The sequence below is a fragment of the Loxodonta africana genome, chromosome 16 (assembly GCF_030014295.1).
Source record: "Loxodonta africana isolate mLoxAfr1 chromosome 16, mLoxAfr1.hap2, whole genome shotgun sequence".
Lineage (NCBI taxonomy): Eukaryota > Metazoa > Chordata > Mammalia > Proboscidea > Elephantidae > Loxodonta > Loxodonta africana.
The window spans coordinates 42,323,056-42,344,957 of NC_087357.1; the positions used below are offsets into that span (position 1 = coordinate 42,323,056).

The window sequence follows — 21,902 nt, forward strand, 5'->3', positions numbered from 1 at the left end:
TGGATCACATTTAGCATTAATGCTTAGTCATAAAATGGATCTTTTATAAATTCTTTCCCCTTGAAATTCAGTGACTGTTTATTGAGGGTCTACTCTACCGAGTGCAGATCACTGTATTAGGATTCCCTTAGGTAAGTCAATTGAGTTTCAGATTCTTAACAAATTAATTGCAGTTTGCAGTTTCTAAAAACACCAACCAAACTGAAGAACTTCAAAAAGCCAAACAGAAGATTGACTTCATTAAACCCTAAATAATTTTTGAACTTTTTGCCTTCTTTTGAAACTTCCCAGGAGGATGGTTTGTTTATCAGCAGAGGAATGAAATTCACAACAACTGTGGTATCGAGATATATTATCAGACAGACATGCAGAGCACCTCAGAGAACATGTTTCTGGAGCTTTTCTGTCAGATCATCTCTGAGCCTTGTTTCAACACCCTGCGCACCAAGGAGCAGCTGGGTAAGAGGGGAGCGGGGACTAGCAGGATACCATAGAGCTGGATAAACAACCACTGTCCTCAGAAAACATCTTCCACATGTAGGACCATCTAGCACTCTGCTCAGGCATGCTGTACTCAGAGAAACTTGTGAAAACCCTCTTAAGGGGACTGACTTCTAAAAGATAAGCAGCCAATGTCTTATGGACGTGAAAGAAGTTCTTAATGAGGTGACACTGTATTTATATCACATACATGCCAGTGGAGAGGACATTTTGGAGAAACGATATAAACTGCCGTGGGTGGCCAGGTGGGAAACAGACTAAATGCCCACCAGCCAGAGAAGCTTAGATACTCCAAACTTTGAGATCCCTGAGGGCAGATTTTATTTGATTCATCTTTGTATCCTAAACCTGGGGCACATAGAAGGCACTCAGTATTTGTTGAGGGAATGTTTCAGGCAGAGTTTTAGGCACTGTTAAAAATTTTGGAGATACTGGCAGGTTTGATTAATGAGGAAAGAAATTTGAAGAATGTCTGTAATGGCTGGGAAAAACCAATGAAAAAAGATTGAGTGAGTCTAAGTGCCTATCATTATTTAAATAACTACCATGCTGGGTGCTGGACATCAAAAATGGGTAAGTTCCCTAGAAAAATAAGAGCCTTTACATGAACAGATATATGTACACCCATGTTTATTGCAGCACTGTTTACAATAGCAAAAAGCTGGAAGCAACCAAGGTGTCCATCAACGGATGAATGGGTAAATAAATTATGGTATATTCACACAATGGAATACTACGCATCGATAAAGAACAGTGACGAATCTGTGAAGCATTTCATAACATGGAGGAACCTGGAAGGCATTATGCTGAGTGAAATTAGAGGCAAAAGGACAAATATTATATAAGACCACTATTATAAGATCTTGAGAAATAGTATAAACTGAGAAGAACACATTCTTTTGTGGTTACGAGAGGGGGCAGGGAGGGAGGGTAGGAGAGGATTAGTAGATAAGAACTACTTTAGGTGAAGGGAGGGACAGTACTCAATACAGGGAAGGTCAGCTCAACTGGACTGGACCAAAAGCAAAGAAGTTTCCGGGATAAACTGAATGCTTCGGAGGTCAGCGGAGCAAGGGCGGGGGTTTGGGGACTATGGCTTAAGGGGACTTCTAAGTCAATTGGCAAAATAAATTCTATTATGAAAACATTCTGCATCCCACTTTGAAGTGTCGTGTCTGGGGTCTTAAATGCTAACAAGCGGCCATCTAAGATGCATTAATTGGTCTCAACCCACCTGGATCAAAGGAGAATGAAGAACACCAAGGTCACACGATAACTATAGCCCAAGAGACAGAAAGGGCCACATGAACTAGAGACCTACATCATCTGAGACCAGAAGAACTAGATGGTGCCTGGCCACAACTGATGACTGCCCTGACAGGGAGCACAACAGAGAACCCTGAGGGAGCAGGAGAACAGTGGGATGCAGTCCCCAAATTCTCATAAAACGACCAGACTTAATGGTCTGACTGAGACTAGAAGAATCCCGGCGGCCATGGTCCCCAAACCTTCTGTTGGCCCAGGACAGGAACCATTCCCGAAGACAACTCATCAGACATGGAAGGGACTGGACAGTGGGTTGGAGAGAGATCCTGATGAAGAGTGAGCTACTTGTATCAGGTGGACACTTGAGACTGTGTTGGCATTTCCTGTCTGGAGGGGAGATGGGAGGGTGGAGAGGGTTAGAAACTAGCAAAACGGTCGGGAAAGGAGAGACTGAAAGGAGGGAGTGGGCTGACTCATTAGGGGGAGAGTAAATGGGAGTATGTAGTATGGTGCATATAAGCTTATATGTGACAGACTGACTTGATTTGTAAACTTTCACTTAAAGCACAATAAAAATTATTTTTAAAAAAATGGGTAAGTTATAGATGGTCCTTCTCAAGGAGCTTACAGGAAGGCAGACCTGTAAGGAATAATTATAGCACACTGTGAAAGGTTGGCAGTTCAAATCCGCCACCCACTTCTTGGAAACTCTATGGGGCAGTTTTACTATGTCCTGTAGGGTTGCTATGAGTTGGAATCAGCTCGGTGCCAACGGGTTTGGTGATAAATGCTAACTATATGCCACTTGCCACTGAGTCATTTCCAACTCACGGTGACCCCATTGTGCCAGAGTAGAACCGTGACCCATGGGGTTTTCTTAGCTGATTTTTCACAAGTAGATCACCAGGCATTTCCGGGTGAACTTGAACCTCCAACCTTTTGGTTAACCGTTTGACCACCCAGGGACCCCAGATGCTACTAAGAGAATGTTCAGAGTATAAAGGCTGTGCTGTAGATAATGACTTACTCAGCCTGGAGCATGAGAGAAGGCTTGAGGCCGTAGCTGAGTTTTGAAGGATGAGTAGAATTTACCACAGAGAAAGATGGGGATATGTATTCCAGGCAAAAGGAATAACAGGGAGAAACAGGAAAATAATGTATTCTGAGGCATAGAGGGAGCCTCTGGGGCTGATGCAGGCCCAATGTTAGAAGCCACTCTATAGATTTGATGGGGGCAGTTACTGGTGGCCAGAGTGATTTAATGAGAAAAAAGCAGGGCTGGAATGGGGAATCTGGGATGAAGTGGTACAGTTGTCTAGGGCATCTTTTGATACATGAACAGGTGAAGTTAGGCTCAGAAATAAGCAAGAAGGAATTTGGAAAGAAAGATAATTGCATCTTTGCTGTATTAAATTAAGTGTGACTCATCCAGTCCCCCGTTAAAGACTAGATTTGGGGCATCTTCCCATGTATTGATGGATCTGTAAGAGTAGGTGAACTGCTCAGAGTGCTTGTGTAGAGGGAGAAGAGAAGCGGAACCCAGAGATACCTACCACAGCTGCCAGAGATGGTGGTTCAGGGCAGAGCAGCTGAAAGAGGCAAGCCAAGAGCTCAGTTAGAAAAGTGGCTGAAGGGACGTGGTACATGGGCTCAGAAGATGACAGTGACAGTGTGACTTTGGTTAGCCTGGTCTCTGGAGAGAGATGCAGTCTAAATAGAGTTGGTCCAGGAATGGATTACCTGACAAGAACCAAGTTCACATAAGGAACTAAGATGTGAGAAGACAAGAAACAGAGTAGGACGATGGTTAGGGGATGAAAATCGGTCCAGCATTTCATAGAGATGCGAATAACTTTAGCAGAAGTTGAAGGAAACTAACTAGCACAAAGTGAGGAGTTACAGAATGTGAGTTTGAATAAAAATAGGGATTTTTTTTTTGCTTAAAAAGAAAGTTATCTCCAGCCTTCTAATCTTCAGAGAATTCTTCTGCTCTGTCATTAGGAACTGAGAATATCTTAAAAGCTAGCATTTCTTCAAAGGTGAATAATATAAAGCCCTAAAGTAGATTTTATTTGCTGCGACAGGATAATTTTTGAAAGATTAAACGTGACCTAAGTCTCAAATGCCGAGACACTTGACTGGTTGATGTTTGTGTTTCAGGTTATATCGTCTTCAGTGGACCACGTCGAGCCAATGGCATACAGGGCTTGCGATTCATCATCCAGTCAGAAAAGCCACCTCACTACCTAGAAAGCAGAGTGGAAGCTTTCTTAATTACCATGGAAAAGTCCATAGAGGACATGACAGAAGAGGCCTTCCAAAAACATATTCAAGCATTAGCAATTCGTCGACTAGACAAACCAAAGAAACTGTCTGCAGAATGTGCTAAATATTGGGGGGAAATCATCTCCCAGCAATACAATTTTGATAGAGGTAAGGTAAAATTAGGACCCCAACGTTTATGGTATGTAAGTGTGACATTTGAGGTCATTGAGACCATTTTACAAAATGCTATTCATTTTGTAGGTATTGGAGATGTTTTAATACTGATTTAAGATGGGGGGATACCCTGTCTAAGGATCTTTATTTAGCATAACAGCGATTTCCTATTAGAAGCTTTATCTTTTTTTCTTCTCTAAACTAGAGCTAGATCCATCTGTATATCACAATAATGTACTAATAATCTAATTTCACTTTTTGCGTTTAATCAATGTGCCCCTAAGGAGTCGAGCTCAGATTTGTAAGTGTCTATTTTCCATAACACTAAAAAATTGTAGAATTTGCAGATTGAATTTACTTAAGGCAAGTACCGCCATGGAGGTGCAGGAGTTCAAACAGTGGCCTTTAGGGATCTCCAAAGATTTGTCACTGCTTTTAGATTGGGACGGCTGTACTTCCCAAAGTCTCCTGCTTTAGCTTCTTTTCTCATTTCTTTTAGAGCAGAGATTAAAAATGGAGTGCACTAAGCTATCCTAGAAGTTGAGGATGGGTTGTCTTCTCATCTGACACCAAGAACCTGAAGATCTTGGCCAAGTCACCTTTTTTGGGCCTCAGTTTCCTCACCTGTAATTTTTCTAGCAATTGAATTTGCTATTGATGATAATAGTACTACCCATTTATTACACATTTGCCATGTTAATACGTGTCATTTTCTTTAGTTCTCACCACAGCCCCATTAGATATGTATTATCCCCAACTTCCAGATAAGAAAACTGGGGCTTAGAAAAGTTGAAGTCACTAACCCATGATCCAGCAGCTCACAAGCAGAGAGCCAGGATATGAACAAACCCAGGCTGGCTGGCTTCAAAGCCAGGGCTTTTACCCACTACACTATAGCCTCTTACTTTTATTTGGAATTTATCCCCTTACTACTTGCAGGAGCAGATGGTCACTTAAAAATACGGACACTTAAAAGTCTTAGAGTGAAATATATTGCAATTTAATGTAGTATCCTGGGCTATTTAAAATGGAACTATTGGTAAATTATTGTGTGCTTACTTTTTCAGATAATACAGAAGTTGCGTATTTAAAGACACTTACCAAGGAAGATATCATCAGATTCTACAAGGTAAGTTGAATTCATATATTTAGATTTTAACTGTTAAGGAAATATCGTGTGTCAGTGTTACGTGTTGTCGCTTTGAACCCATTCAGGCTAGATTTATAAAGGTGTTTTTATGGATTTAAGTATTTTTCACACAAATGCGTATTCACTGTCAGGAAAGATGTAGAAAATTCATATTTCAACCAGGACTCTTCTCCCTCTGGACCAAGGAATGCGGTGGCCCTTCCTGGCTTCCAGATCTGCTGCTTTAGTCTGTCCTTTTGTTTCTTCACTCCCACTCCCCGCCGCTCCCCACAAAGAACATTGCTGAGCTTGTTTGGTGGGGAGGAAGAGCAGAGAAAAAGAGTGAGGCTTGATTGTCAGATTCTTTTCCAAGCTCTGACAACTATAAATTGTCTTCCCCTATTTAGGTGCCACTGTGGCTGTTTTTTTTAAATAAATGATTACTTACCTTTGAACTGCGTTCAGAGCTGTTAGGAGTTTTGATGCCTGTGCTCACTGAGAAAATTTACCAAGAGAAAAGAGAAGCCTGAACCTATAGCAAAATTCTAAGAAAGATAGCAAAATATTTGTTAATTAAATATATAATACGTAATAAGCGTGTCAAGTGTAGAAATAAAACTTTATGCTCCAGTAGAGTTGTACTTATTTAAAGTGTTGTGTATATTCCTTATGGCACACTGGGGCCTCTAGTTTCTGCCAAATACCTCCGTGCCTATTCTGTAGGACAAGGAGCAAAATTATATTCTGATTACTGTAGTGCCCTAGAATTGTACGTTAATGTTCTAACCACTTTTCCTGGCTCATATCTATAATTTATTGTATGCCAAGCCCTTGATCAGGAACTCAGTGTCATCCTTTGAAGAGATATCTCCTTTATAGTATCATTCTCCAGGTATACATTATAGCTCCTAAAGCAAGAGTCAGTGCTTGCAGTTCTCGTTAGAAGGATTTTTGTGGAATTAGTTGCACAGTGAGGGCGAATCACATTTTTCTCCTGTGTAAGGGTTTCCAATGCCCATTTAATTCACCACTGCTGACGCTGTGTGGGAGTATGAGAAAAAAGAAATAATCGCTGGCCTGAAGGTGCTGATAGCTACCTAGGGGAAGATGGTGATCTTGAACCATCCATGAGTTGCTTACACCCCTTCCTCCCCCAAGTCCTCTGCAAAGCTACAAGACTGCTGTTCTCTCTGTATGTAAACAAGTATTAATATAGCCAGTAACACCTTGGCACTAAGAAAGAGCAGAAGATAATGGTATAGTTTCAGAATTTAACAGCAAAAGGCATCGTTTTAATTCACCTTTTCAGCAGTGAGATTTGAGCCATTTTGGTTGTGGAAATGGATGGCTGGGCCAGTTATTTTCTTTACCCCGTGTCTCCCTTTGCATTGTATAGAGGAAGACAAGAAGCTGACTTATCCAAACCACTCTTCTTCTTTTGTACACACACACACACACACACACATATATATAGCAAAATTCTGATCCGAAGTATAACCCCCAAGTAGGCTTTGTGAACGTGAAGAGAGAGCTACAATAGAACAGTAAGGGGCAGAGAGTTTGCCATGGGAGCAGGGTTCAGGACACACATCTGCTGCCAGGCTGTTCAGCTGGCTAAATTCCCCTTGCGTAGAGCTGCTAATCTCATTCAGTGACGTCCGCTTCTCCTAAGGTTCCTTCGCCTGTGTGGCAGCAGCTAGAGCATGGATGGCCTCTGAAAACAGACCTGGGGCCCAACCCCATCCCCCACTAGCTAGCTCTATGACCTGACCAAGTTACTTAAGCTTGTAAGCCTCAGTTTCCTTACCTAGAAAATAGAGATTAATTGGAGTGTTAATTGAAATGAAGTATGTAAAGTGATTGGCACCAAATAGTGTTTAATAAATAGTCTGTATTGTTGGTATCTTTTTATTAGTGATACCCAGTCCCAGGGTTTTAGAGGTTTAAATCAGAATGTTTTTCTCCTTGATGTTATAAAATAATTTTTTATTGTGTTTATTTATAATTTAAGACTATTTCATTTTGTGAGGTGTCTGTTCTCAGTTGCCTACAGAAGAGGCTTACGATGTTCAGAAACTACAGTGCTCTTTTTGGTTTCTAAGATACTCATTTTAAGGGATTATCAGTTATGGGTCTTCAAAAAAAAATGGTCTCCTAATTTACGATAATACTTTCAGAAGGTTTTTTTTCTCTCCCACAATTCTGTTTTTGATTGGAAATACAAGTCGTACATGATAATTGAATTTGTGAAACTAGCAGTGACAAGACTGAATCTTTCTTGTCTTGAAAAATGAGAATATTACGAAGCTTGAGTGATATCTAGAACAGCGTTTCCCTAGCTGTTCCGTCATATGCTAGCATTCTGCAGGATGTTAATAGGAGCATTTAGAAAAAAAGGGTTTCAGGAGTAGACTAAGCTCTGTTCCCATTCCTGGAGAATCACAGAGCATGTTAGCATTTTTCAAAGTTCTAAGTAATTCTGATTAACAAAATGCTTCCTAAACTGATTTCATCATGGACCCTTTTTGCACAGAATACCGTTTAGTATATCCCAGGACTCTAGTGTTCCTTAGAACACAGTTTGCAAGAAGATGCAGGGTTTTTTAGAAAAATGGGGATTGTCCAGAGTTGGTCAGGAAATTGAGAATGGCCTGAACTAGAAGAGGGTGTTCCACTGTGTACTGAGTCAGGTAGACAAGCGGGCAGTGAAGGCTTGCGGGGCGCCATGCTCAGGTCTGCTGTGTGACTTCAGTAGGTCTTCCTTTGCATCCACGCAGGACCAGGCTTGTAAAAACTGCTCCATAAATAACTATTGAGTTGATTTGGCTTAACTGATGATCTGAGGATACAAAATATATGTATTTCTGGCTAAGGCATCCCAAATTGTGTTGGAGCTGTCTTTTGGAAAAAACAGATAATGGTCCTGCATTAGGAAAAAGTCAGGAGACATTTCTCACAGGACCCACCTACTTACTACACTACCACTCGTGTTTTCCAAGGGGAACCCCTCAGTACTACATGGTGGGGTGCAGAGAGCAAGCAGACCTCACTTCTGACACCGTTACTTTTAAGCTCTGTCACTCAAGGAAGTTACTCTACCTCTCTCTGCCTTAGAGTCTGTGTCTCTAAAATAGGAATCATCATGATACTTAGCTTACAGAAAATTAAGCAAGCTAACATAGGTGTATGCCTGATGTGAGTTGCCCTCGAGTCGATTCCAACTCATCGTGACCCTAAAGGACAGAGTAAAACTGCCCCATAGGGTTTCCAAGGAGTGGCTGGTGGATTTGAACTGCTGACCTTTTGGTTAGCAGCCGAGCTCTTAACCACTGCGCCACCAGGGCTTCACTGATAGAAGGCAGGACCCAGTAAATGTTGGTTTCCTTTGTCTGTTGGTAGATGAGGAAAAACAGCTTCCAAGCAGGGCCCTGTACAGTCTGCGAAGGTTCTTAGAGGAGCAAGTGTTGTGGTTGCCCAACTAAGCTCAGGCCATTGTCTGTATTGACACTGAAGACTACCAGGTGCAGCCCTGTACAGCACGTGCCAATGATCACTAGACTGGGTTTTAGTCCCCGCTCCAGGTACTTAGGAGCCATGGTCATTGAGCAAGTTACTTAATCTCCTTGGGCTCTGTTTTCCCCTCTGTAAAAGAGGGTTAAGAATAATTCTTGCCTACCTTACCAAATCTTTGTAGAGTTTAAATGAAACAACGTAAACATCTTTTCTGTATCTGGCTGTGTGATAGTTGATTCTTCATAGTCATAAGATAGCACCTCATATTAAGTTTCTCAGTGGGGACAAAAGGGTGACCTTGCTCTTCCTTCTGCCCAGGAAATGTTGGCAGTAGATGCCCCGAGGAGACACAAGGTATCCGTCCATGTTCTTGCCAGGGAAATGGATTCTTGTAAGTATTGAATATTGACTTTTTAAAATGTATTTTTAGTCACATGTTGAGCCATGTGATGGCTGTCCCTTGCTGTTGCCACATGCCTTTTAGAGCACTGGAAAGTAAAGGGGTGGAGAAGGGGTCTGTTCTATCAAAGCGAAAGTAAGGGGAAAGGGGACATTAGGGAATGAAAGAGAGAGCCAGCAGCAGGTGGCATAATCTGAGCTGCCCATGGCTTCACAAGAAAACACACCTGGTTGTTGGTGAGACGTCTCCAAAGAGACTGTATGGAACCACTGCATGTGAAGAGGGAGGGTAAGCAATTTATCGGCCTGGTCCTTCCTATCTCCTGTCTGTTACTGGCCAACATTTGCCCACAGCCATTACCTCCTCTGGCCTTCTGGACTGTGTTACTGGGTCCCTCCAGGTGGCCAGAGCCTTAGGGTCCAGTCAGGTCAGACCTGGGTGCTGACATTGCTGCAGCCAAGCTTCATAACCACAGACGTTATCATGAGCCACCCCTGGGGGCACTGTGGATAGGAGGCAGGAGAGCAGCCAAGTCCTTGAGGAGCTTGCATCGTGAGAGGATCTGAGAAAATACACGAACTGGGCCTAGTTCAGGTGTTTTTGAAAATTGCTCTAGTGTGCCAGTATCAGCAAGTGCAAAGCACTAAGCCTTTCATGTTCTCATAGGTCCTGTTGTTGGAGAGTTCCCGTGTCAAAATGATGTAAATTTGTCACAAGCACCAGCCTTGCCACAGGTAAGAAATGTAAATGTTAGGTTGCACAATTAGAGGACTTCCTACTTAGAAGGAGCTTGTTGGTCAGGGCACATGTGACCTAGAGGTTTTAGGCCGTCAGGTGTTCGACCTTCTACCTTGGGTCCCCCTTGAAGGCCGGCATACCCAGCTGGGCATTGGTTTTGACAGCTCCCAGGACTTCCTGTCTTTCCCTTCTCAGCTGCAGAGAGACTCAGCCTCTGCCCTTGTCTGCCTTGGCTACTTGGTTAAACAATTGAGTCACAATGCAGTGAGTCATCTCCAGCCACATCTTGAGTATTACAGTGAGCCTTGTTAGCCCCTTCCACAGTGCCTGAGTATTTTAAGCATCTAGAAAGGTTGTCATTTACCCATAGGAGGAGCAAACTATCAGTATAACCAGACCCTTGCTGGGTAGGCACACAAGCCTCTGCCACTCTGCTGAAGCCTTGGTGCTGGGTTCTTGGCATGCCAGTCTGTGTCCAGAGTAAGACCAAAGGTCTTACTTTTGACTCTCTGGCCCCACTGATCTAGGAAGAAAGGTCAGCAGATTAGAATATAGAAGGTTGAAACTAGTGTGTATGCAGAAACAAAAAGAAGTGTTGATGTCCTGCTGCGCTTTTTAGGTTAAATATACTAAGAGGGAACTTTTCTTCTTTGCAGCCTGAAGTGATTCAAAACATGACCGAGTTCAAGCGTGGTTTACCACTATTTCCCCTTGTGAAATCACATATCAACTTCATGGCAGCAAAACTCTGAAGATTCGCCACCAGTGAAAAAGTGCAAGTGGATGCATTCCTGAGTCTTCCAAGGCCTAGGAAACCAGTCTTGGCTACTTTAGTAGTTTCTGGTTCTTCGAGAGACAAACAGAAAAAAAGTTGTCAAATGTCATTATGTAGAAATGTTAAAAATCCAAAGTAATTAAATTACAAAATCTTGTAGAATATTTTTAAAATACATGCCTCTTAAATATTTAAAAATCTTTCTTTTCATTATTAAAAGACATTTCCCTTATATAACAATGCTTAAAATGATGAGTGATACTTCCGTAGAATCTTCCTTCCCTATTCTGTAAAATAGTCACTTGTCAGAAGAAAAGTAAAGGTAGATTTTTTTAAAAGCCTCGTAGGTTGACCGAGAAGGCTTTAAAACATTAGAAAGGTAATACCTTTTAAAAAATTGATCTTAAGATTTGCTTTCCATTTGAAGATTTCGTGTAAATCAGTGGAGAATATTACATTTGGCAGGTAATGAACAAAGCAACGTAATCTTCTATTAGCAAAATTGCTGATTATAGAAGGCATGGTTTTAATCTTTTTATAAAATTTAAACATGTTTTATATATAAACTAGTAAAATGCTGGAAAAACCTAGAACGTCCTACTTAGAGTGCTAGAAATACTTACATCAATTTTGTCCCAAACTGAATTTCTCAGGATTACTGTGGTGTGTTTCTTTCTGATTGAATTATATTAACATTCTTGTATTCATAGTTGGTTTGCAGTGTTCCATCAGTTTTACTTTTTCCCATCAACATGTTGCTGTATTTATTTGACAAGTACAAATAGGGTCACCTTCAGATCCTACTGAGTGTGTGACATGCTTTTCCAATATCAGCTGTGATTAACACCCTTAACTTTTTACTTCCATGAAATTGCAGTCCATCTGTGAACTAAAATGTTTTGCCTCATTGTGAATTTAAAAGGCAACAAGTACAAAGCCATCTTTTTGGAGGTATAAAAAATAAAACCTGGGATTCCTAAATAGCATGCTTTCCAAAAGACTCCAAAATCTCTTGAAATCCTGTGTTGCTACCAGTCTAATCTTGCCTTAAGTGTTAACGTTATTTTTTGAAAATATAAGCATACAAACACAGAGGATGACTGGCGTGAACTTTTAAAAAATTTGTTTTCCATGAGATTCTATTTCAGATGAAATTGTCGCTATAGATTTAACAACTATTTTAAAATATTTACAGTTATTAAAACTTGCTTCAGGAGAAATTGTGAATCTGCTTCCACATACAGGCACTCATAACAGTCAGCGGCCCTGCTGTCCACTAACTCAGGCAAAGTAAAGAATGGCATTTTCAAATGACATTTTACCTCCATCTGAATTGATTTGCCAGAACTTCTTTCTATAGAGTCGTATTTTTTCACATCTTAAGTTTTTACATCTGTCATTTTCCAAATCATCTAAATTTGGGGCAAGAATGATATAGTCACAACTGCGGAGGCTGCTCTTGAAAGCGGGGCTCCATTTCTACTGTCAGATCAATGTGGTGCTGTAACTGTCTTTTTACCCATATTTTCAAGAGCCTCCTTGTATGAAGCCTGTCTTTATTCATCAGAGGGTGTGAGTCATCACTTCCTTCTGGTTTTATGCATTTGTAGACTATGCAGCTTTTCATCAAACTGCAAATATATATAAGAGAACTCTAAAATTAGTCCTGAGTGTTTTAAATCTACCACTTGTAAGAAGAAATAAAAACTCACCTACCTTTTCTGTGGAAAATTATGTGCTGAGTAACTTTTAGCTTATTTTTTAATGGGCCAAATTTAACAATGTCATTTTTATGAGAAAGGCACTTGAGATCTGAAAGGCATCTCATGTAGTCTTCCAGGAACCTCTGATTGTGTTCAGCCTGCTCCAGCATTTTCCAGTGTCCAAATTGGATCTAGAGCTGCCTTTGGATCACTCAGGCATACTAATGGATTCATTTTAAAGGGTCCAAGCTGCAGTCCATGAGCAATAACAGACTACCCCCGGTACTGCTGTTTACTCAGTGCTCGGTAAATGAGATTTGTGAGACAAACTAAGTTATTCGTTACCTATGACTTTTTAAAAAAGTCTTCTTTTTGACTAGTTGATGTGGAAGAGAGCATGTGACACAGCCAGTATGGTGGAGTGCTTGGGTTATCCTGTTTACAATAAATGGCCTGAATTTAACCTCTGGAGTCTGCATCTGTATTATTTTTACAGTTTTAATGAAATAGCACAGTGGCCAATCCTCAGCCTACCTTTTGACAATACAATTTGAAAATGTTTCTTATTTTCATTGTTCCTAATGCAGAATGTAGTGAATTCTGATAATTAAAAAAAAAAAATGTATCTAGGTAACTGATTTAGCCAGATAAATGGCTCAATTTCACGCTCTCGAGAATAGATCACGTTTATAAAGCAGGAACCTCGGTATCTGAGGCTGATCCCAGTGCCTCTCAAAATCCCAGCAGGCTTTTTTGGCAGACATTGACAAGCTGATTTTAAGATTTACACGTATATGCAAAGAATCTTGAATATCTAAAATAATTCTGAACATGAAGAATAAAACTACCCTGACTGCAAGGCTTACGTAGAACTAATTATCAAGACACTGTGGTACTGGCCTAATGATAGACATATGGATCAATGGAAGAGAACGGAAAGTCCAGAAACAGACCCACACATTGATTTCAATTAATTTTTGACAAAAATAGCAAGGAAATTCACTGGGAGAAAAATAGTGTTTTTAACAAGTAATTCAAGACCAACTGGATATCCTTATGGAAAAAAAAATGAGTTTTAACCCTTATTTCACACCATATGCAAAATTAACTCAAAAAGGACTATAGGTTTAAAGTAAAAGCTAAAACTATGAAACTTCTGTGAGGAAACATAAAAAAATCTTTTCAAAGTTTGATAGTTAAAATCTTCTTGGAATGTAAAAGTCAGTAACCATCAAAATGGATAGATTGAAGTTTTTCTATCTTAAAATTGTGTTCTCTTTAAAAGATGTCATTAAGGCAAGCCACTGTCTGGGAGCAAATATTCACAGTATATAAATCAGACAAAGGATTTACATATAAAAATATATGAAAAACTCCAAAAACTGTAAGGAGAGAACAAACAACCTAATAAAAAGCTGGTAAAAGGGTTGAAGAGACGCTTCACTAAGGAAGATACATGCAGTGGCCGATGTGCATGTGAAAATCTGTCAAGGTCCTTAGTCATCAGGGAAATGCAAATGGAAGGTACAGTGAGAGGCAGAACAGTGAAGGAGGGACATCGAAGGGCATGAGGAAACATTGGACTGTATGCACTTACTAAATATCAAATTGTCTAAGATCGATTCATTTTTTCTGTTTGTAAATTTTACTTCAATAAAAAGCTAGGGGGAGGGAGGAAGATTTTTCAGGAACTACCCTGAGAAGCCATTCCATTCAGACTGTACACCATAGCTAAAATTAGGAAGACTGACAATACCAAGTAGAAGGTTTCAGCTTCTAACCTCTAACTTGTAGCACACATTATTAAAAAAAAAAAAAAGTTTTTTTGCCATGGAGTAGGTGCAGTCCTTCTCTATTGTAGCAAGGGATCATATTTTGGAAAATGTTTTGGAGGCATCTTAAGTGTAAGGTATGGTGAGTTAGAAATATAAAATTAATAATTGAACCATCTTATTATTAAAGTTCACTTTGTAATACAAGTGTTACAAATTTAATGCAGAGGTTGGTAGCAGATTTTGAAGACAGCTGGCACTTTAGATGGCACTCAAATGGTTTGTTTAAAAAAAACTGGTTGAATTCTAAATGCTCTAGGGGAGATCATTACTCAAAGGAATCCTATCATGAACCCTTATATAAATATATTAGAATAACACATTTTAATCTGTTTTAGAAACTTAAAATTTTATTTTTTATAGAAGGCTACACCCATATATGATTATAGAAATACGGAAAAATTGATGATGATAAATACTATTTAAAACATAAGAGGAGCCCAGGTACACTGTATCTAAAAATGGGATGAGGATATGCTACCGAGCTCCCTTTTGACTAATTTTCTTGGTCTTAATAGCATTCAAGAGAAATTAAGTATGTTAAAATCAAGGGAAGGACTTACGCAATTCAGGACAATACTACTATCGCTGGGTATGTTAAGCAAGCCTGTTTGGTCCCTATGGATTTCAAAAGGTTTTTTTTTCTTTCTTTCTTTCTTATCACTTAAGTCACAGTCAATATACTAAATGTTCTCACTGACCTGAGTCTCCTTAATCTCAGCCAGAAGGAGGAACAGGTGCATGTAATGTTCTCATTCCCCTAATCTACCACATCACATTGTGCTTTACCTCCCAGCTGCCTGGCTCCCCTGTTCTTGATATTCTTCCCATCACTATTCTGGAGGAAGACAGAAGCACTTAGTTATCTGATCTCTTCTTACAGCCGTCACTGCAGCTGTAATTGTAATGGCTGCAGTTTAATCAGGATGGGCATTTTCATCCCTCACCACATATTTTGTAAAGCATTGAGGCTCTCAGGATAGCTGCTTTGGCCAAATCCCAAAGAGTGACCAGACTGAGCTCTAGAGTGGCATTTTTCTTACTGGTTAATTTGATTCTTTAAAGTTCTTGATTTATTATAGGCTAGCACCTTTGAACCAGTATCTAAAGGCTGTCTCAGAGTTTCACAGACACAGTCAAGTCCCTACTTTTCAGTAAAGAATTTTAGACTCTCCTTAACCGTATTTCGTGGCCAAATAGGAGCCTTCATTTTGACTTTCTGAACCTAAGGCTTGAGCTAGCATTGATAGATAGCTGCCGTTGAGTCAAATTTGACTCACGGCAACCTATGCACAACAGAACGAAGCGTTACGGGGTCCTGCGCCGCCCTCACCACTGTCTGCATGTTCAAGTCCATCACTGCAGCTATTGTACCAATCCATCTCACCGAGGACCTTCCTTGCCCACACCGATGGCCTCTGCTTCAAACATGATGTCCTTCTCTAGCAATTGATTCCTCCCGATGACGTGTCCCAAGTAAGCAAGTCGGAAAATTGTTGTGATTTATAAGGTTTTTGTTGGCTGATTTTTGGACTTAGATTAGTCTGGATGTTCCACTGGAACCTGTACTTCAGTGGTGGTACACGCTGAAACCTGTGAGATCTGGACCTCAATGGGAGTGCCTTGTTTTACCAGGTCTCAGAAGTTTTCTGCCTTTGACAGGGTACAGCCTTACCACTTTTCTGTCTTCTCTATTACTGGAAAATATTTGAGTTTTCCTTCTCCGACAGGTTCCTGCCTTACACAGCTTCCAGCTTTCACAGGTTTTACTGTATTTGAAATATTGATGGCATAACTCCCAGCATCATAGCAACACGAAAGCCACCACTCCAGGACAACTGACAGATGGGTGGTGGTGAGCTAGCGTAGCCTAGTCTAATAGCGTACATGCATTATAAAATGGTTTCTTACTGGCCACGGTTAGCTAAAAGTTTAGCCGGTTTGGCCTTTTTGTTCCAAAACACACTTTGATTTTCTCTGGTTATACCTTCCATGTGTACCAAGAATATGAAACCATATATAATAACAAATGGGCCTCATGATACGGACTCAGCACAATTAGGTTCTATATGGAATCTAAATAATTCCTCTGCCGTTTGTATACCAACTTAGCATTACGATGATTGGTGGCTGCTTTTTCTGAGAAACGGTAATGCAGTTAGGCCAGTATCCTAGCACTGTGTGGTTCAAAAATGCAATTTATATACTAAGACTTAACCTTCCTGTATTATTGTTCCAGAAACCATTTAATTTTGGGACCCTACTTGTCCTTAATTGACCATTTTAAAACTCAGGTGACTATGAATGACATTTACAGCACCAAAAAAACACTCTTGAGATATGTGGCTTATTAGTTTTTTTAAAAAGTAAAACTCATTTTTAAAATGTTAAATACAAAAGAAAACAAATTAGAGGTTGTTGGGTTTACAAATAACTTTACCCAAAGGATTTTTTTTTTTTTTTTAAAGGATTTGGTCTTCGTCCTTGGTTCCTGAGAGATAACCTCTAAAACCTTGAATTTTCTCTAGTGATTAAAGTGCCTTTGATAAAGTCTCCAAACCACACCTCAGGGTTTATGCTAATGAGATACCTCTTGGATAGGAGTTGACCAGGCTCCCACCACAGGATAGGGGAGGGGAGCTGAAAGTTGAGTTCAGGCAATAATGCTTACTTAATGATTCCCTGATAAAGGTTCAGGACACAGGGAAACTCCATTGGGCTTCCTAGTTGGTGGAAGACATGGGTGCACATGGGAAGTAGCAAGAAAGCTCTGCTTTGGGAGCTCTCCCAGACCACACACTACTCTTCTTTTGTATCCTTTTTACTGTAATAAAGCTGTAATCGCGAGTATAGTGCATTTCCCCGAGTTCTGTGAGTCGTTCTAGCAAATTACCAAACCTGAGGGAACAGTGGGAGCCACAGGTCAGAAGTGAGGGTGTCATGGGGACTTCCAAGCTTGGCGGCTGACATCTGAGGTCTTGGGCGGACTTGGTTGTCTAGAGAACTGTGCCCTTTACTTGTGAGGTCGGACTTAGCTCCAGGTGGTGTGGGTCAGAAGAAAACGAGCTCCATGTACAGCTGGTGTCAGGACTGAGGGAAACAATTGATAAGTTCATCTTGGAGGAGGTACAGCCAGAGTGCTCCTTGGAAGTGAGGATGGAGAGACTTCATCTCACATACTTCGGACATGTTATCAGGAGGGACTAGTTGCTGGAGAAGGACATTATGCTTGGAAAACTAGAGGTTCAGCAAAAAAGAGGAAGACCCTCAATGAGATAGATTGACGCGGTGGCTGCAACAACGGGCTCAAACATAGCAACGATTGTGAGGATGGCGCAGGACGGGGCAGTGTTTTGTTTTGTTGTACATGGGGTTGCTATGAGCCAGAGACCCGGCTTGATTGCACCTAACAACAACAAGAAGAGCAAGAAATAATACTATGCCTTCTTCCCCTTTTTCAGTCACCATCCCTCCCTGTTATCTAAAGGTAATCACTATCTTGGCTTCTAACAATATAGATTAGTTTTGCCTGCTTTGAACATTATAGAAATATTAGAAAAAAATATGCATCCTTTGTGTCTGACTTTGTGCAAAATTAATTGTGAGATTTCTCCATTTATGTGTATAGCTATAGTTCTTTCACATTTATTGCTATATACCTTTCTATGAGGATATTACAATTTATCCATTCTACTATTGATTGACATGGATGAACCTTGAAAATATTATGCTAAATGAAATAAGCCAGATCTAAAAGGACAAATACTATATGATCCCATTCATATGAAATATCTAGAATAGACGTAGAAAGTAGATTAGTGGTTAGCATGGGTGGGGAGAGGGAGGGAAGGAGAAATGGGGAGTTATTATTTAATGGATACAGGGTTTCTGTTTGGGGTGATGAAAAAGTTTTAGAAAGAAAAAGTAGTGATGGTTTCATGATATCGAGAGTGATTAATGCCAGTGGATTGTATACTTGAAAATGGTTAAACTGGCAAATTTTATGTTGTGTGTATTTTACCACACTACAAGAAAAGAAAACTTACCTGGGTTCTATCCTACAGCTGATTTAATCGTCCTGGGGAGGGGGCTGGGTATTGGGATTGGGTACAAACTCCAGGTGATCCTAAAGTGCAGCCCGGCTTGAAAACCACTGCTGACATTGCAATGATAAGATTGTCCATTAGATGGAGACAAAGCACTGCTCAGCGAGAAAGACTCCAGTCAAAACCTATTCTCTGACTTCTGCGTCTGCGCTAACTCCGGTTTATGTAATATACCAAGCAGGGCAAACGTGTGGAAAGATACGTAAAATTATCTTTGGTACTGTTGCTTGCCAACCAAAGAAATACTTCTCATGACTGGGGAAGATTCCAAGAACTAATTTAAGAAAAAACAAGCGGCTAAAAATATCTTACCAAATTACCTGAATTACCCAATTAGCATCTAGAAATATTTTCAATCCTTTTCATAGCTCGCTTTGATTAAAAATAAATAAATAAATAAATAAAGCATATACACTGACATCAAGACTGAAAAAAATTCTAATGGGGGATAATATTGTTCATAAGCCCTGGTGGTGCTCAGCTGCTAACCCAAACGTCTGTGGTTGGAATCCACCAGCCTCTTACGGAGAAAGATGTGGCAGCTTCCGTAAAGATTTACAGCCTTGGAAACCATGTGGGGCAGTTCTACTCTATCCGGTAGGTTCTCTGTGAGTCGGAATCGGCTAGCTGGGAATAGGTTTGGCTTTTGTGTGTGTGTTTAATAGTGGTCATATATCATAGAGAAGAAATTTTTGGAAATAAGGTCACTCCAAGAAGTATGCAAATAGAAATCAACATTTGCCGAAGTAAATTAGCTTAAGATGAGTCACTCATAGGAATTGAGAAAATATGCAGATACAATATTGTGACTTGAATTTATTCTTAAGTCTGAAGCACTTGATTGGCAGTTCCCAACCTCCATTCCTCCCCTTTCGCCTAGCTTTTCCACAGAAGCTTTAAAAGCTATAAACTTGACCTCTCTGCCCATTGTAGATGGCCAGTGAAATGTAGGTGAAAATCACTGGGGAGGGCTTCCTTTCCTAAATAAAATGACAAAGCCTTCCTTGAAGAAAATTCGTTTCCCCCTTGTTCCCTTTCCATTAGCCTCCCGTCTTCCTGGGGACTTGAAGCTTAGAGGTGGAGCAACCAGTACTTGTCCATGAGATGACAAGTGTGAGGACAAGAGCAAATCTAACTAAAGATGGCAGAGAGGATAGACAGCAGGAGCCTCCTGGGTCCCTCCTTGATGACAAATCTGAGCAGCTACTATACTAGTCCAGGACTGCCTGGCTCTGAGCTTACTATGAGAGAAAAAAAGTCACCATTAATTGTGGAGGTTGTAGCTATGTGTTGAGAAAGCAAATCTTCTACTCTTCCTTTTTTAAGCCAACAGTCTATTGTGGTCCTGGTGCTGGACATGGCATCAATACGTCATGGGAGGGAACTGAGATGTCCATACATGATTTTTGAAAATCTTTTTCATGAAGTATACTCTAGATGCAGAAAATGCACAAGCCATCAGTGTACCACTTGTGACTATTCACTAATTGAACTCACTTATTTAACTAGCAACCAGTTTGAGAAAGAGAACTTTATCAGCCCCTAACACCTCCCCACCCCCCTTTCCAGTCACTTTCTCCCCCAGTGTAACCACTATTCTGTCTTCTTACAGCATGGATTAGCTTGCTTGTTTTTGAAATTTACATAGATGGAAACACGTTGTATTAAAACTTTTGAGTCTACTTGCTTTGCTCAGTATTTTTTGGGAGATTCATATATGTTGTTTACATATTCTAAATGCTTCATAGTAGCCCATTATGTGACTATGATACAATTTGTGTATTTTACTGTTACTAGACATTTGGGTGATTCTCAGTTTTTAGATGTGAAGAATAGTGCTGCAGTGAGCACTCTTGTTCAGGTCTTTTGGTGAACATATATACCCTTTTCTGTTGGATGTATACCTAGAAATGGAATTGCTGGTTTGTAAGGTATGCATATGTTTAGTTTTAATAGATACTGCCATTTGTACCAATTTTTATACCCACCAGCAGTATGTGAGAGTTCTGGTACCTCTCTAATACCTAGTATTGTCTGCCTTTAAATTTTTATCTTTTCTGTGCACATGTGGTAGTACAGCATTGTGGTTTTACTTTGCTTATCCCTGATGCCTAATGAAGTAGAACACCTTTTCATATGCTTATTGGCCAATTCCTTTTCTGTGAAGTGCCTGTTCAAGCCTTTTGCCCATTTTTCTGTTGGGTTGCTTGCCTTTTTCTTACTGGTTTGTAGGTATTCTTTATATATTTCAGATATGAATTATTTGTTGGTTATGAGCCTGCATGCATTTACATCCTCTCTACCCACCTCTACTAATTTTCTGATGGTACTACCTACTATTTCATCCACGGCTCATTCTTTTACAGCCTTTGGATTTCTGGTTCCTTGAACATGCCAGGCACACTCCCAGTTCAGGGCTCTATACTAGTTTCTACTTCTGCCCTCAGAGATCCCATAGCTCCCTCCCCCACCTCCTTCAAGTTTTTGCTCCAATGTCACCTTCTTAGTGAAACTTTTTCTGATCTCCCAATTTGGTCTTGTACCACCCACCCCTTGCATGTTCTATCCACCACAGCCATCCATTGCTTTCTTAAAAATAATAATAAAAATAAAAAGCTTTAAAGCATGTGCAAAGTTAGAAAAAAAATATTATAAAGACCCTGTGTTATATAAATGAGCCAAAGATGACCTCTGTATTGGCCCCAAACCAAAAACCAAGCCCATTGCTGTTGAGTCGATTCTGACTCATAACCAAACCAAACCCTATGCCGTTGAGTAAATTCTGACTCATAGCGACCCAACCAACAGATCAGAGTAGAACTGCCCCATAGAGATTCCAAGGAGTGCCTGGTGGAGTTGAACTGCTGACCTTTTGGTTAGCAACCATAGCTCGTAACCACTATACCGCCAGGGTTTCTTTCCAACTTATAGTGGCCCTATTTCTTCAAAATGGGCTGGGCTTGTTAGTCCAAAAAGCCTACCCATGCCAAATTTGTACACATCCAAAATTGTTTTAAAAAATAGCCCTAATAAGCAGATATTAGCCACTGTCTTAGCAATATCACAAGTAGATGGCTTTAACAAAGAGAAATTTATTCTCTCACAGCCTAGGAGGCTAGAAGTCTGAATTCAGAGTGCCAGCTCCAGGGAAAGGCTTTCTATCTCTGTTGGCTCTGGGGGAAGGTCCTTTTCCTCAATCTTCCCCTGGTTGAGGAGCTTCTCAGAGCAGGGATATAGTCCAAAGGACTAGCTATTCTTCTGGGTCTTGTTTCTTGGTGGTATGAGGTCTCCCTGTCTCTCTGCTTGCTTCTCTCTTTTACATCTCAAAAGAAATTGACTCAAGACACAACCTAATCTTGTGGATTGAGTCCTGCCTCATTAACATAACTGCCACTAATCCCCCCTCATCAACATCATAAAGGATTTACAACACAGGAAAATCACATCAGATGACAAAATGGTGGACAATCATACAATACTGGGAATCATGGCCTAGCCAA

General features: G+C 40.4%; 1 protein-coding gene across 2 annotated transcripts in view; it reads left to right on the forward strand.

Moving 5' to 3' along the window:
- Window positions 1-12,927, forward strand: part of IDE (insulin degrading enzyme) — a 113,867-nt gene extending 100,940 nt beyond the window's left edge. For both annotated transcript variants that reach the window (XM_023546922.2, XM_003409234.4), the window contains exons 20-25: window positions 292-459; window positions 3,928-4,200; window positions 5,274-5,335; window positions 9,167-9,239; window positions 9,915-9,982; window positions 10,643-12,927. In XM_023546922.2, the coding sequence (XP_023402690.1) occupies window positions 292-459; window positions 3,928-4,200; window positions 5,274-5,335; window positions 9,167-9,239; window positions 9,915-9,982; window positions 10,643-10,738 (740 nt within the window). In that variant the 3' untranslated portion in view covers window positions 10,739-12,927. The remainder of the gene's footprint in view (window positions 1-291; window positions 460-3,927; window positions 4,201-5,273; window positions 5,336-9,166; window positions 9,240-9,914; window positions 9,983-10,642) is intronic.
- The last annotated feature ends 8,975 nt before the right edge of the window (window positions 12,928-21,902 follow it).